The sequence below is a fragment of the Salmo salar genome, chromosome 04 (genome assembly GCF_965601325.2).
Source record: "Salmo salar chromosome 04, fSalSal1, whole genome shotgun sequence".
In the NCBI taxonomy this organism is placed as follows: Eukaryota; Metazoa; Chordata; class Actinopteri; order Salmoniformes; family Salmonidae; genus Salmo; species Salmo salar.
In genome coordinates this window covers 19,335,204-19,347,935 of record NC_138294.1, presented here as the reverse complement: position 1 = coordinate 19,347,935, position 12,732 = coordinate 19,335,204, and the positions used below count along the sequence as shown (strand labels likewise).

The window sequence follows — 12,732 nt, the reverse complement described above, 5'->3', positions numbered from 1 at the left end:
CTTGGAGGCTTTTTTCCCCCCGTACCAAAAGCATTGGCCATATAATACTATCAGAAGGACTGGAGATAAACAGTTATCTCTTCATGTCAATGACAGAGAGCTAATGTTCCGAGAGCTAGCATTGCGTTCTGGTTGGCTGCTCTGGCACAGATACCAAAGTGCCAGCAGCGTAACTGAAACCGATCACACTGTTACACACTCCAGTGTAAACTCCAAGCAGCTTGAAGGCAGGTTCGTATCATAACCTCCAGTTGACCCCTGTCAGTTGAGGGACCCTCCTCTTCATAGTGACTGTGATTGATTTACTAAGATTCTACATTTAGTAATGTACTACATCTCTTCAACGATTCCTATGTCCTCTGGAATAGTGGAAGTGGAAGCCCCTCACTCTTCTTCCCCACTCCAACTATCTCCCCTCTACTCTAAAGTAGAGCATAGTAGGATTCTGATGAGCAGGGGGAAAATAGAGCCGTATAAATCAGTAGTGATATGCTCCACGACACTTCAAAAGCAGTTGTTTTCTCTCCCTCCGTTAGACTGCTGTTAGTGTGTATAGACGGTTAGACTGCTACTGTTAGTCTGTCTCTAAAACAGCAACTACAGCACAACAGATGTAGGAGTGATCCCAGAATGTAGGAGTGAGCTCCGCTAACAGTGTAGGCACAGCGCACAAACGTTTCTCAGTCTTAACCTGCCAGGTATGGGATGTTTACAGACTGGAGGGAGGGAGGGAGGGAGATTCAAGAATAAATACACTGATAAAATCCAAACGAGTTGACAGAATTTGAAAAGGATTAACTTGGACACGCTGCCAGGTATGGGATGTGCGCTACCACTGACTGAGCAAACATGGCTATGGACCGCTCTGAATTTATGGAACGGATGCATGCAAGAATTTGGCTATTTACATTGACTGGAAATAAGTATAGATAGGCGTCATTTAATTTATCTTGGTCTGCGAATCGCTTTCTCCAGCTGGCTACACTGAGCTCTAACACCAAACATCATAGTTTCTAAAGTGAAGTGCTGCAAGACAGCATTTCAAACTAATATATATATTAGTTTGAAACGCTGTCTTCATAGACAGTATGGGCTGATATAGGCAAATAATGTTAGATAGTAATGTAATGAACCGCGTGAGAGTTTATGGTATTATGTCCTCTATCTGCGGCAGAAGGGGGCACATTTTGATCTTGCCTAGGCTGCAGAATTGCTGGGACTTTGGTTGTTTGTCCCTCCCTAGACGTAGTTTGACAAACCCAGTTTTTAATAATAATTTGCACGGGCATCATGTTGCACCAAGAGCTCCATGGCCATTGAGAGGCCATAGTATAAACGGATAAGGAGAGTGAGCTTGTCCATGGTGGTCTGCGAACCCACGACCTTCCAGCTCGCAATCAAAATCCCAATGTTGCCATGTAGCGCTCTCGAGGTGAAAAACGGTTTGTCAATCTGTGTATCTAAGGCTCTGGTCTGTCCTAGGAGTGAGGGGAAAGGTAGGCATGTTTTCTGCTATACTTTGTTTATTATTTTTGGATAGAGGGAGGATCACTTTTTTCAAGCGTTCAGGGAGGGTCAGGTGAACACATATTTGGACTAAATTAGGGTCATCCATTTTAATTTCCTCGATGTATCCCTTTATTATTAATAACTTAGTCCCTTACCTTAGCTGTCCTACAGGTAATACTTAACTGTTGTCTGTCTGTTATCTGTTTCCCATCTGTCCGTCTGTTACTCGGTTGTTGGTTGTTGTTTTCCATACTCAAAACACAGACCCCCATTTTGAGAAAATTATTCATAATTTCATTTCATTCTTCTTCCCTCCTTTTTGTCATCATGGCCACACCATCAAACCAGGGAGGGATGTCGGATTGAGAATGTGCAAAAGAATATTAAATGCCGGAAGTATGCCTTCAACATGCTGCAGCTGATGGCATTCCCGAAGATCTACCGGCCGCCGGAGGGGACCTATGGGAAGGTTGACTCCTGAACCCAACCTATATATAGGAACTAAGATGGCTACTCCTGATTCTCCACCCTCCACAGGGAGTGTGCATGTGCACACTTTGGGAGAAGTGTAGGGAATCAGGATACAACCGGTGTAAAAACAAACCAAATGATTCCCGGCGTAATCTAATCCAAGCAGAAAATATAGTAGCAATAGAAATAGTCTATAGCCATGCACTGAAGGTCCAGATGTAAAAAATAAATAAAAGGTTGTAGGTGTTTCTGATATTGGCCATGTTATGCAATGTTGCTGGGACACACTGTTTTGTATGAGTTTTAAGTTTGTCCGTATTTCTTGTTCAGGCGTTGCTTTGTCATTTTCTTCTTCGTTGAGTATGTATGTAATATCTGCGAAGCGTGTTGCTTGCCAATTGAGCATACTTTCTCATGCTCTGTTTCTGAAATGCCTTAAAGGTTAGTCACTTTGGCACAAGTAACCTTGTAACTACTTTGCGTCAGACAACATGGCTTGAAGGAAGTCTTGAAAAGGTTCTATACGTTCAAGAAAAAGCTGAACAGGCTTTCACGTTTAGCTTGTTGTTCATGTTCCCCCAGGTCTCTTTTGTAGAAGGCTGTCTGTCCCTTAAGGAGCCCGAGAGCGCTTCCTGTAAATATAATTTAATGCCATGAATATGTTCTCCTCTCATTCTCAATCATGGTTGCTTTTAAGACCATCTCATATTTTATTGTACAATAACAAACTCAATCGAAATGTTTCTCATAAAATATGTTGAATTACTGGCATATCTATCACATGCTGTATATAACTTTACTTTGTTTAAAAATATTTTTTTCCTTTATTTTCCCTCCACAATCAGTCAATTGAAAACCAAACCATAGCCCCTTTGTATCATAATATTTATTTTTATATCCTTTTTTAATACATTTTTATGCTTTATTCAGGGTCACTGTCTTGGATTCAAAAGCATCCAAGGCTCTTCCTGTATGTTGAATATCTTTGTTTGCGCTTTGCAATGTGTTGCATTCCTGTTTATTTAATTAAAATACATTTGATTAAATTGCTTGGGATGGATGTTAATATCTGTGTTCATCTTTTCATAATGTCTGTATCTTATTAGGGCAATGGATGTTGATCTCTCTGAGGCAGGAATGTCCAAATAAGAACATGCGCACGCATGCGCACACACACATGCCACTCATTCTCACCTCATTGTTTCCTAATAGGGAACTGATCTACTGAGGTAGTTCCCTTTTTCACAATATTGGCTTCCAACCAGTTCAATGACTCTCCAGGGTTAGAAAGGGGTTTGTTACATTATCTCAGTCAGTTGCTAATATTACAAACCCTTATCATCTGAAATTCCAACACTGCTACACTGGGCATCCCAGAGCCTGAGCAGCAGCTTTAGAAAACTCACGGGCAATTGGCTGGAAAATGGACTCCTGGTGTATCACTGACGAAGACATGGCGGAGGTCAAGAAGGAAGCGTTGGAGCGTCTGCGTCCGTACCTCTGTGAGAAGCTAGTGGCCGACCGCCACCTGGACTACCTCCGGTCCAGGAGGGTCCTTACGCGGGACGACGCCGAGGACATCTGCTGCAGGGTGGGGAACAGCAAGAAGACCGGTAGGATGCTGGACTACTTAGCCGAGAACCCCAGGGGCCTCGACTACCTCGTGGAGTCCATACGCCGAGTGAGGACCAAGGACTTTGTCATCGGGAAGATCACTAGCGAAATCGAGGCGGTGAAGATGGAGAGGAGAGAGGTGGCCATCTTGTCAGCAGCAGGTAGTTCTTCGCCGATCTGTATATGCAAAGAGAGAACTCCCTTTGTGTCGTTGCAGAGTGACAGTACTGGATACAAAGGCAGTAGTGAAGGACAGTCCATCCAAACCTCTCTGTCCAACTCCGAAGACAAGTGGAGTCAAAATGAAGCATCCTTTTCCTGGAGTGCCCTTCCTGAAGGAGTTAGTGTCTCTTCTCTACCCAGTCTCCCAAAACCAGGAGAGCAGGGCGCCCCTTCAGTCCCCCTTGAGGACTCCGAGCCCGGGACCTTCGAGTCTGAGAGCAGTGACCAGTTTCACACCCTCCGTTCCTTTTCAACCCCCCCTCTGTGATGGAGTAATACAGAATGCCTGGATGTCTGGATTCAAACAGACAGGTTGGATTATATGGGGACAGTAAAGGGTTAGGTTTTATTGTTTCATAACTGTACATGTCATCATTATCGAATGTTTGATTTTCTATATCATAAAAGCCTACAGTGAATTCACGAGACGTGGTTTCTAACGCGTTTGTTCTAGCAATAAAATGTTTTATTGAAAACGTTCTGTTATTGAAATGCTAAAAAATCCTGTAGTTGTCAATCAGGAAAAAACTGAACTATTACAAAATGGATGTGTGCCAGAAAGTTGTACTGGAGAGCTTTAGTTTCATCTGCTACAGTATCAGGAAATGGCGCAATGCAGAGCTTCCTGTTTCTTTGGGGCACAGTCCCACTTCATGTCCCTATTTGAACTTCTTTCAGGCACCCATATTCTATGAAATGATCAAATCAACATGTTTATGTTTTCTGGGATTTTATTTTGATTCAGGATGTGCAATTTTGACATACTGACGAGAACCCTTCAAGGGAAACTAGTTAAGGACAGTTAGTGTGCATATGACATGGATGATAAAACAAAAACATGTAAAGCTCCAAATAGGCATTTCAATAAATGTGTTCATAAATATGACAAAAGTACAGATGTAAAAGTTATTATATTTGATTATATACAAAACTATAAACAGCTAGTTACAATTACACTTGAACTGAGAGGTAATATACATTTGGACACGAGCACTAGCTGTCATTCTGCTAATTTCTTCACATACTATCATTTCCAAAGGTAGAATAACACACACATTACATTTTTTGTTACGTTATTTATGAAGAACAATTTAAACACATATTTACAATATATAACAATGTATTCAACTGACAGTTGTCCCTATTCTCTCCAAAAGGCGCTCCAGGTTGTAGAGGAATATTGTGGAGTTGGCAACTCTCTGTGCCTCACACGGTGAGCATCTAGAACTGTTCTGTAAATGCAGGAAAAAAGAGAAGCAATATAACTACCATTTAGATGAAAACAATATTCATTGGAAAGCAGAGTGACATTGGCATTCAAAATACTGTTGCTGCTAATCAAATGAATGCCAATCAAAAATGGATTGTTGTTGAACAATTGGAAGTATGGACCGTCAGGACTTCTGACAACACTACATTGCTGCTGTACCATACATATTTGGGATAAACTTCAGAACTTATTTAAAGGTTGACTTACATATTGGCGTTCATGTTCTTCCAACATTTTTTTCCGATGGTAGATGGATGTTTTTATTTCGTCATGGTAGTTATCCGTGACCTGCATGTCCTCGATCAGGACAACCTCCAACTCCAATAAATAACAGTGCATGAACTTAAAGATGCAGTTGTCCTGGGGAAGAACAGAACCACAGTCTGTGTTACAGTATATACAAAGACTATAAAACATTGATCTGGAAATCTATAAAAGTATCCAAAAGAGATATGTTCTAATCATGGCATTACAAACAGGGGCGGACTGGGACCAGAAATCGGCCCTGGCATTTCTAACACACTGGACCCTTTTTTTCCATGACGCCGCACACCGCATTTTCAAAGGAACAAAAATAAAAAATAAACTGTTTTTGTGTTCTATTTATTGCATATTGCTACAAGAACTTACATTGTAGATGTCATCGTTGGTAGGAGCATACAAACAGGCATCTGATTTCTGACAAGAAAGAAACCCACAGTTGTATGAATAATTTTTTCTTATCCTTCAATGTCACACACACGTTACTAGTCCTTTGAAAATTCCCCCTTTACCCTAATTTCACACCAAACATGCCATACTAGGACTACAGGATATTCATTAGCTGTAGTCTTACTTCTATGGTACTTTTCAAGTTTAGCAACTCCGACTGAAGCTCTCTAACGTCGTCTATTGTCATCCCATGAGTTTCAGCAGCACCAGCAATGGGCAAATGTGCGGTGGCACTCAGGCAGCTTTAATAGAAGAAGTACGGATGAATACAGGGATGATACACAACGTAACACACAACACAATGAATTAATATGTCCTTAGTTTATTTTGTTATGATTGTGGTAATCTCTTTAAAGGTATTTATAAGTCATATGGTTAAAAAATGTGTTGAAATTGCCAATCAGGGGTCTGAAATAATACAGGTTGCGACTTTAATCCAGGCTGTATCACAACTGGCCGTGATTGGGAGTGGTGGCGCACAATTGGTCCAGCGTCGTCCGGGTTTGGCCGGGGAAGGCCGTCATTGTAAATAAGAATTTGTTCTTAACTGACTTGCTTAGTTAAATAAAGGTTAAAATAAATAAAAAAAATTCAAAAGGCATGTATGTATTCATATTTTTATTAGGGGTGCACAAATGAGCCCCTCAAGTTTCTCCCTGGTCCCTAATTGATGAATGCACAGTACCAGTCAAAAGTTTGGACACACCTACTCTGTCAAGGATTTTTGTTTTTACTATTTTCTACATTGTAGAATAATAGTGACGACATCAAACTATGAAATTACACATATGGAATTATGTAGTAACCAAAAGTGTTAAACAAATCAAAATGTTATATTTGAGATTCTTCAAAGTAGCTACCCTTTGCCTTGACAGCTTTGCACACTCTTGGCATTCTCTCAACCAGCTTCATGAGGTAGTCACCTGGAATGCATTTCAATAAACAGGTGTGTCTTTGTGGAATTTCTTTCCTTCTTAATGCGCTTGAGCCAATCAGTTGCGTTGTGACAAGGTAGGGGTGATATACAGAAGATAGCCCTATTTGGTAAAAGACCAAGTCCATATTATGGTAAAAACTGCTCAAATAAGAAAAGAGAAACGACAGTCCATCATTACTTTAAGACATGAAGGTCGGTCAATCCGGAAAATGTCAAGAACTTTGAAAGTTTCTTCAAGTGAAGTCGCTAAAACCATCAAGCGCTAACATGAAACTGGCTCTCACAAGGACCGCCACAGGAAAGGAAGACCCAGAGTTACCTCTGCTGCAGAAGATAAGTTCATTAGAGTTAACTGCAGCCCAAATAAATGCTTCACAGAGTTCAAGTAACAGACACATCAACATCAACTGTTCGGAGGAGACTGCGTGAATCAGGCCTTCATGGTCAAATTGCTGCAAAGAAACCACTACTATTTATTTATTTATTTAACCTTTAACTAGGCAAGTCTGATAAGAACAAATTCTTATTTACAATGACAGCCTACAGTGGAACAGTGGGTTAACTGCCTTGTTCAGGGGCAGAACAACCTTGTCAGCTCAGGGATTCGATCCAGCAACCTTCCGGTTACTGGCCCAACGCTCTAATCACTAGACTACCTACCGCCCCAAATTTAAAGGACACCAATAAGAAGAATAGACTTGCTTGGGCCAACAAACATGGACATTAGACAGGTGGAAATCTGTCCTTTGGTCTGATGAGTCCAAATTTCAGATTTTTGGTTCCAACCGCCGTGTCTTTGTGAGACGCAAAGTAGGTGAACGGATGCTCAGGATATGTGGGAACTCCTTCAAGACTGTTGAAAAAGCATTCCAGGTGAAGCTGGTTGAGACAATACCAATAGCCTGCAAAGCTAGGCAAATGGTGGCTACTTTGAAGAATCTAAAATATTAAATACATATTGATTTGTTTAACACTTTTTGGGTTAGTACATTATTCCATGTGTTATTTCATAGTTTTTATGTCTTCACTATTATTCTACAATGTAGAAAACAGTAATAATTATGAAAAACTCTTGAATGAGTAGGTGTGTCCAAACTTTTGCCTGGTATGTCATTGGATGACTGGAGAGTCCATGCACTTGCTTACCCAGGTGCCAATAAGTGTCTGACTGAAGGAATACCAAACTTTGGCCCTTGAGGACAGGAGTGGTGCACCCCGGCATGTATGTTTGAAGCATTCAAATTCCCAAATATATATTCTAATAGCATGGAATCAATGTGGGAGAAAAGTAGACTTGCTGAGGGGAAGAAATAGAAATACATAGACTAGCGAAAGAGGAGACTGGCAGCAGGCCCTGAGTGGAGGTAACAGGTGGTTATGCTTCCCTAAGCAGAAACTACACAAAGGCTAGGCAAGCTATATGTATGACCATGACTAAATATATGCTACGCGTAAGCATGCAATGCAAGCATTATTTCATACCCATATGAGGATGCTAGCACATACTATGTTAGAGCTAAAAGCAGATACGGGCGTTATCTATTGGATAGAAAGAAAAAGGTTTTAGAACGTATAGGGGGTTTTACCTCATTTACATAAAGGATGGACCTATGTTTTGTATATGCATAAAAGCAGAGCCGGGGCCTAAGGAAGGCAGTTGTTTCCGCGGACCGGCTCGGCTTTACTACTTTGTATTAAAGTCTATATTGAATTTACAAGTTCTTGTAAGAAGTGTTATTCTTAAGACAATTTTCCACCACATAAAGTGTCAAACCCACTAGGGGCACCACAACAACATATTTCCCAGCGCGCAATAGTTATGTAATGAAGACGTAACAACATTAGATTTACCCTCAAAGCAGTAAGATGAATGATGTCATCGCCCGGCTGTTTAATAAATTAATCGTAATCTTAGCAATGCACTTGACTCGTGAAAGTGTATAGATACGAGAACCTCACGAATGCTGAGAGGTGCATGGCTTGGTGTCATACAATCGGATTACAGGGAGCATGCAGGGAGTTCTAGTAAACGGAATGCGTGCGTAACAGCTAAGCTCCTGCCCATGCAAAGTTAAAGCTACATTTCAAGCTCTCTGTAAAAACACGTACATCAGAAGTGTAATCAAACTGCAGCAAGCAATGCTGCTGTGTGTTTCATAAGGTGCTATACCTCAATATTAAGAAGCAATTCCAGAGCTCAATGTTCAGACACAGGTGTTGATAGTAATGGAAGCCCCAGAAGAGACAGATCCATCGCACTCTTTTCTAGAAACAATCACAAAAAAAGAAGACACATTGGAATGCCTTGTTGTTCAAAATCCACAATAAGTTTTTTTCTAGCGCTGGTCAACGCCCAGAGCTAGATGTTATCCCCAAGCTGGATCACAACCAAAACTATGTGAAAGTGAAAGTATACTAACTATTTACAGCTTCTGGGAGAAAGTAACTTTGTTTATACATTCATTGGAAAATAACAGAAGAACATACAGTTCTGGCATTTATCACTAAATATTCTTAATAAGCCCGTTTTTAGCTGATAGATCTGAACGTTAACACAGAGTGAGCTTTCTTCTTGAATTTCTGAAATAGGTATCAATGTTTACTGGTTAGGGATAGATTCTCTTAAAGTCAAAATGGTTATTGTAACTTTAAGAGTCAGATACTCTCCAGATCAAGGGAAAATAGCCTACTAGTTGTCTGGTCTACATATGTGTTACTTCAGCACCAAGTGTTTAAATGTAATTTACAGTTAATTGACCCATAAGTCAATTGTGCCAAGTATCCCGTGTGAGGACAAGCTATTGAAAACGTGTTTTCAACCAAAACAATAGGCATTTTCAATCTCTTTTTAACGTCAATGTCAGTAGGCCAGATGAGTCATCACAAGTCAACAATCGATTTCCAAACTCCTGTGATTGACAATGTCATATGTGGGTTATAAACATAGTGGCAGTGTGCCACGCATGGACTTTGTTTCATAAAGAAGAACTACGATCCGATAATTTCACTGTGTGGCTGAATAATATGACAGAAGGCAATGTAAAAAGAAAGCCGTGGTTTAGGCTAAATACATTTACTCGCCATGCATATGCATTAGGCATACAATAAAACAAGTTTAGAAGTCAGACTGTCGCAGGAACTCCCTAGAACCTTTACTTTTTAGTGATAACCTTGTAGCCTGTCAAATATCCAATATTGTACCCGAACATAACCTATACAATGTAGGCTAATGGTAGACAATTGAATATTTGTAAATTGCATACCTTTGTCCTGCGCTCCAATAAACGAATACAAAAAAGGAGCACTGTCAAAAAACCTGTCATCAGCGTTGTTCGCTGCCCCCCTAGCAGTTAGGGCAAAAGCCAAGATCACATTTTAACATTATCCGAGAGTTATCAGTTTCATGTGTCGTAAACTCCAACCATTCGATATTATGGCAAGTTTCCCGATAAAAGAAACGTTTGGCTCAAGTATTGGACGAGGACATAAACTCTGTGCCCGCACCCTGAACACATGATGTGCGCAATGGCGCTCTCACCAGCGCTGGGTTTGCTGTAGCCTAAATGTTGCACACACCCTCACAAAATCGTCATCCTCACATGGAAGCGGGTGTTTGATGTCAATCCTCAAACTTCTATGAATGACTATTTCATTCAAATTACCTCTAATACTGTAAATATTTCACTGTAATCCAATTATACCTTGCAGTGAAAGAACGTCGAAAGAAAGGCTATATTCCTGGAGATTATGCAAAGAATGTATCCATTACTATAGTGTTTTAGTCCACCAGAACCTATTCTTAAACCCGGCTCAAGGAGAGTAAACATTTAGTGCCCACTCATATACCACACCTGTGTTTGTTGACGCCTATAATGGGTGATGGATGGCTGTACAATGCCAATCACAGAGTTCCCAAGTTTTCCCACGCATAAGAGAGAGAAACATTTGATCGTATACAAACGTAACAAGGTTTTAAATTATGTTTTAGTCAAACATTATCTGTTTGGTCTTCATGCAGTCAATTTGCCTTCTACAAATGATTTATTTGTATTATGTTCCGGCCCCCCGACCATCCACTCAAGAAAAAAAGTCGTCCCGCGGCTGAATCTAGTTGATGATCACTAGTGTAGGGTTTGACCATTGACTGGAGGTAGATGGGAGTAGTTGATCGCCTGTCATGAATTTTAGACTTACTTATCATTCAAATATGTATGACTACCCATAACCAAGTAGCCTACATCTGATCTGACACTACATTACACTGACAAATCACTACTCAAACTATCATTGTAGTGCCACTAGAGTAGACTATTGTATACAAAAAATGAATCTACAATTAACATAGGCCTACAGAAAGAGCATAACGTTTAATTGAGGTTTTAGATCCTATTGACTTAGCAGTGATAGGGCAGCTACAGCTTCCACACAAAGTTTACAGATTCCAGACCTGCCAACCTTGAATAAGCCTAATGTTTTAGTATAGCACTTCAGTGCAGTGGCGGCACCCTGGCCCCACACTGCTCAAATCATAGGCAAATGCACCTTTTTAAGCCTAATAATGCTGTTGGCAGAAGACTGGCTCAATATGAATGGTAGGCTATAAACTGTTATGGGTACTTGGTAATTGTCTGCTCTTCAGCAGCGAACATACTGTATGTTTAAATGTAACATCTGGGGTGTAATCATTAGTCCAGTTTCAAAATGTTCTGTTTTGCAACTAAATTGTGAGTTTCTATTGGAAAACTCCAGGTAAGTCCGTTTAATAAACATTTTGCAACAGATCGGCGGAATGAATACACTCCAGGGTTCTTCCTAGTATTGTCTGACTAGGTGGAGATTGTGTAGGTCTAAAGTTGGGTGGGGGAGGTCTGGAGTGGGTCAGTCAATTTCCCTCTCATGAAGTTTTGCTTAAAGAAAAAAAAAAAAGCAATTTCCTGAAAACTAGAGTCTTAAAGCGCAACTATGCCATTTTTCAAAATCATATTCATTAGGGCTAGGGCCTATATATCTAGCATCAAAACGGTGTCTACATACAGTATGTGAAAATGCAGTATTTCTATGATCTGTGGTTAAAAAGATAATTTCCTTAAAAAACGTCTCTGTGACATCACAGTGTGGGATTAAAAGTAAAAAAAGAAATAAAATAAAATAAAAAACAGATACCTTATTTACATAAGTACAGGAGGGGACTGAGCACTCACACCTGAGGGGCCCCCGTGTTGAGGATCAGCGTGGTGGATGTGTTGTTACCTACCCTTACCACCTGGGGTCGGCCCGTCAGGAAGTCCAGGATCCAGTTGCAGAGGGAGGTGTTTAGTCCCCGGGTCCATAGGTTAGTGATGAGCTTTATGGGCACTATGGTGTTGAACGCTGAGCTGTAGTCAATGAATAGCATTCTCACATAGGTGTTCCTTTTGTCCAGGTGTGAAAGGGCAGTGTGGAGAGCAATAGAGATTGCATCATCTGTGGATCTATAAGGTCCCACAGTTGACAGTGCATGTCAGAGCAAAAATAAATCCATGAGATCGAGAGAATTGTTTGTAGAGGTCTGAGACAGAATTGTGTTGAGGTACAGATCTGGGGAAGGGTACCAAAACAAATTCCGCAGCTTTGAAGGTCCCCAACACAGTGGCCTCCATCATTCTTAAATGGAAGAAGTTTGGAACCACGAAGGGTTAATGGGCAGTGAGTGTGGGCATATTTACATGCATAATCTCACATTGACTGCTGATCAGAGAAATGACGATACTGCTATTCTAGATGCTTTGGAGGACTATTTTAAGACCACAAAAAAAACGTCACATATGAGAGATACCTCTGTAGCTGCTGCAAACAGGATACAGATTAACAGTTTTATCACTCGATTGCTGGAGAGAGCCGCAACATGCCAGTACCGCGGTCTGAGAGACGAGATGAGAGCGGCTGTCACGGATCCCCCCCGGTACTGCTGCTCATTCCATTCACCATCTCCGGAGGTTTACGTCACTGGCCTTCTAGG

The 12,732-nt window shown here is 40.8% G+C and overlaps 3 protein-coding genes across 3 annotated transcripts in view; 2 read left to right on the top strand and 1 right to left on the bottom strand.

Moving 5' to 3' along the window:
- The window catches only part of inpp4b (inositol polyphosphate-4-phosphatase type II B), a 244,899-nt gene extending 241,859 nt beyond the window's left edge, over positions 1-3,040 (top strand). The window contains exon 22 of the mRNA XM_045716544.2: positions 1,858-3,040. Coding sequence (XP_045572500.1) covers positions 1,858-1,990 — 133 coding nt within the window. The 3' untranslated portion in view covers positions 1,991-3,040. The remainder of the gene's footprint in view (positions 1-1,857) is intronic.
- A 245-nt stretch (positions 3,041-3,285) lies between these two features.
- On the top strand, positions 3,286-4,233 carry bcl10 (B-cell lymphoma/leukemia 10). Its single transcript, NM_001141256.1, is given in 1 exon segment — positions 3,286-4,233. A coding segment is annotated over 1 exon segment (681 nt). The 5' UTR covers positions 3,286-3,403; the 3' UTR covers positions 4,085-4,233.
- Positions 4,234-4,940: 707 nt separating this feature from the next.
- On the bottom strand, positions 4,941-10,057 carry LOC101448031 (interleukin-15). Its single transcript, NM_001279065.1, has 6 exons — positions 9,998-10,057; positions 8,905-8,999; positions 5,922-6,039; positions 5,717-5,764; positions 5,294-5,446; positions 4,941-5,048 (listed from the first exon to the last, which is right to left on the bottom strand). Exons 1-6 carry the CDS (start codon positions 10,055-10,057, stop codon positions 4,941-4,943), a joined length of 582 nt encoding a protein of 193 aa, NP_001265994.1.
- Between the last annotated feature and the right edge of the window lie 2,675 nt (positions 10,058-12,732).

Bases quoted from the DNA above. Each gene is read 5' to 3' on its own strand.
- LOC101448031 (NM_001279065.1), bottom strand. From the start codon at position 10,057: ATGACAGGTTTTTTGACAGTGCTCCTTTTTTGTATTCGTTTATTGGAG. The intron at 5,765-5,921 runs GTAAGACTACAG...CTTTCTTGTCAG, and splicing joins ACTTGAAAAGTACCATAGAA to AAATCAGATGCCTGTTTGTA. The intron at 5,049-5,293 runs GTAAGTCAACCT...CTGCATTTACAG, and splicing joins AAGAACATGAACGCCAATAT to AACAGTTCTAGATGCTCACC.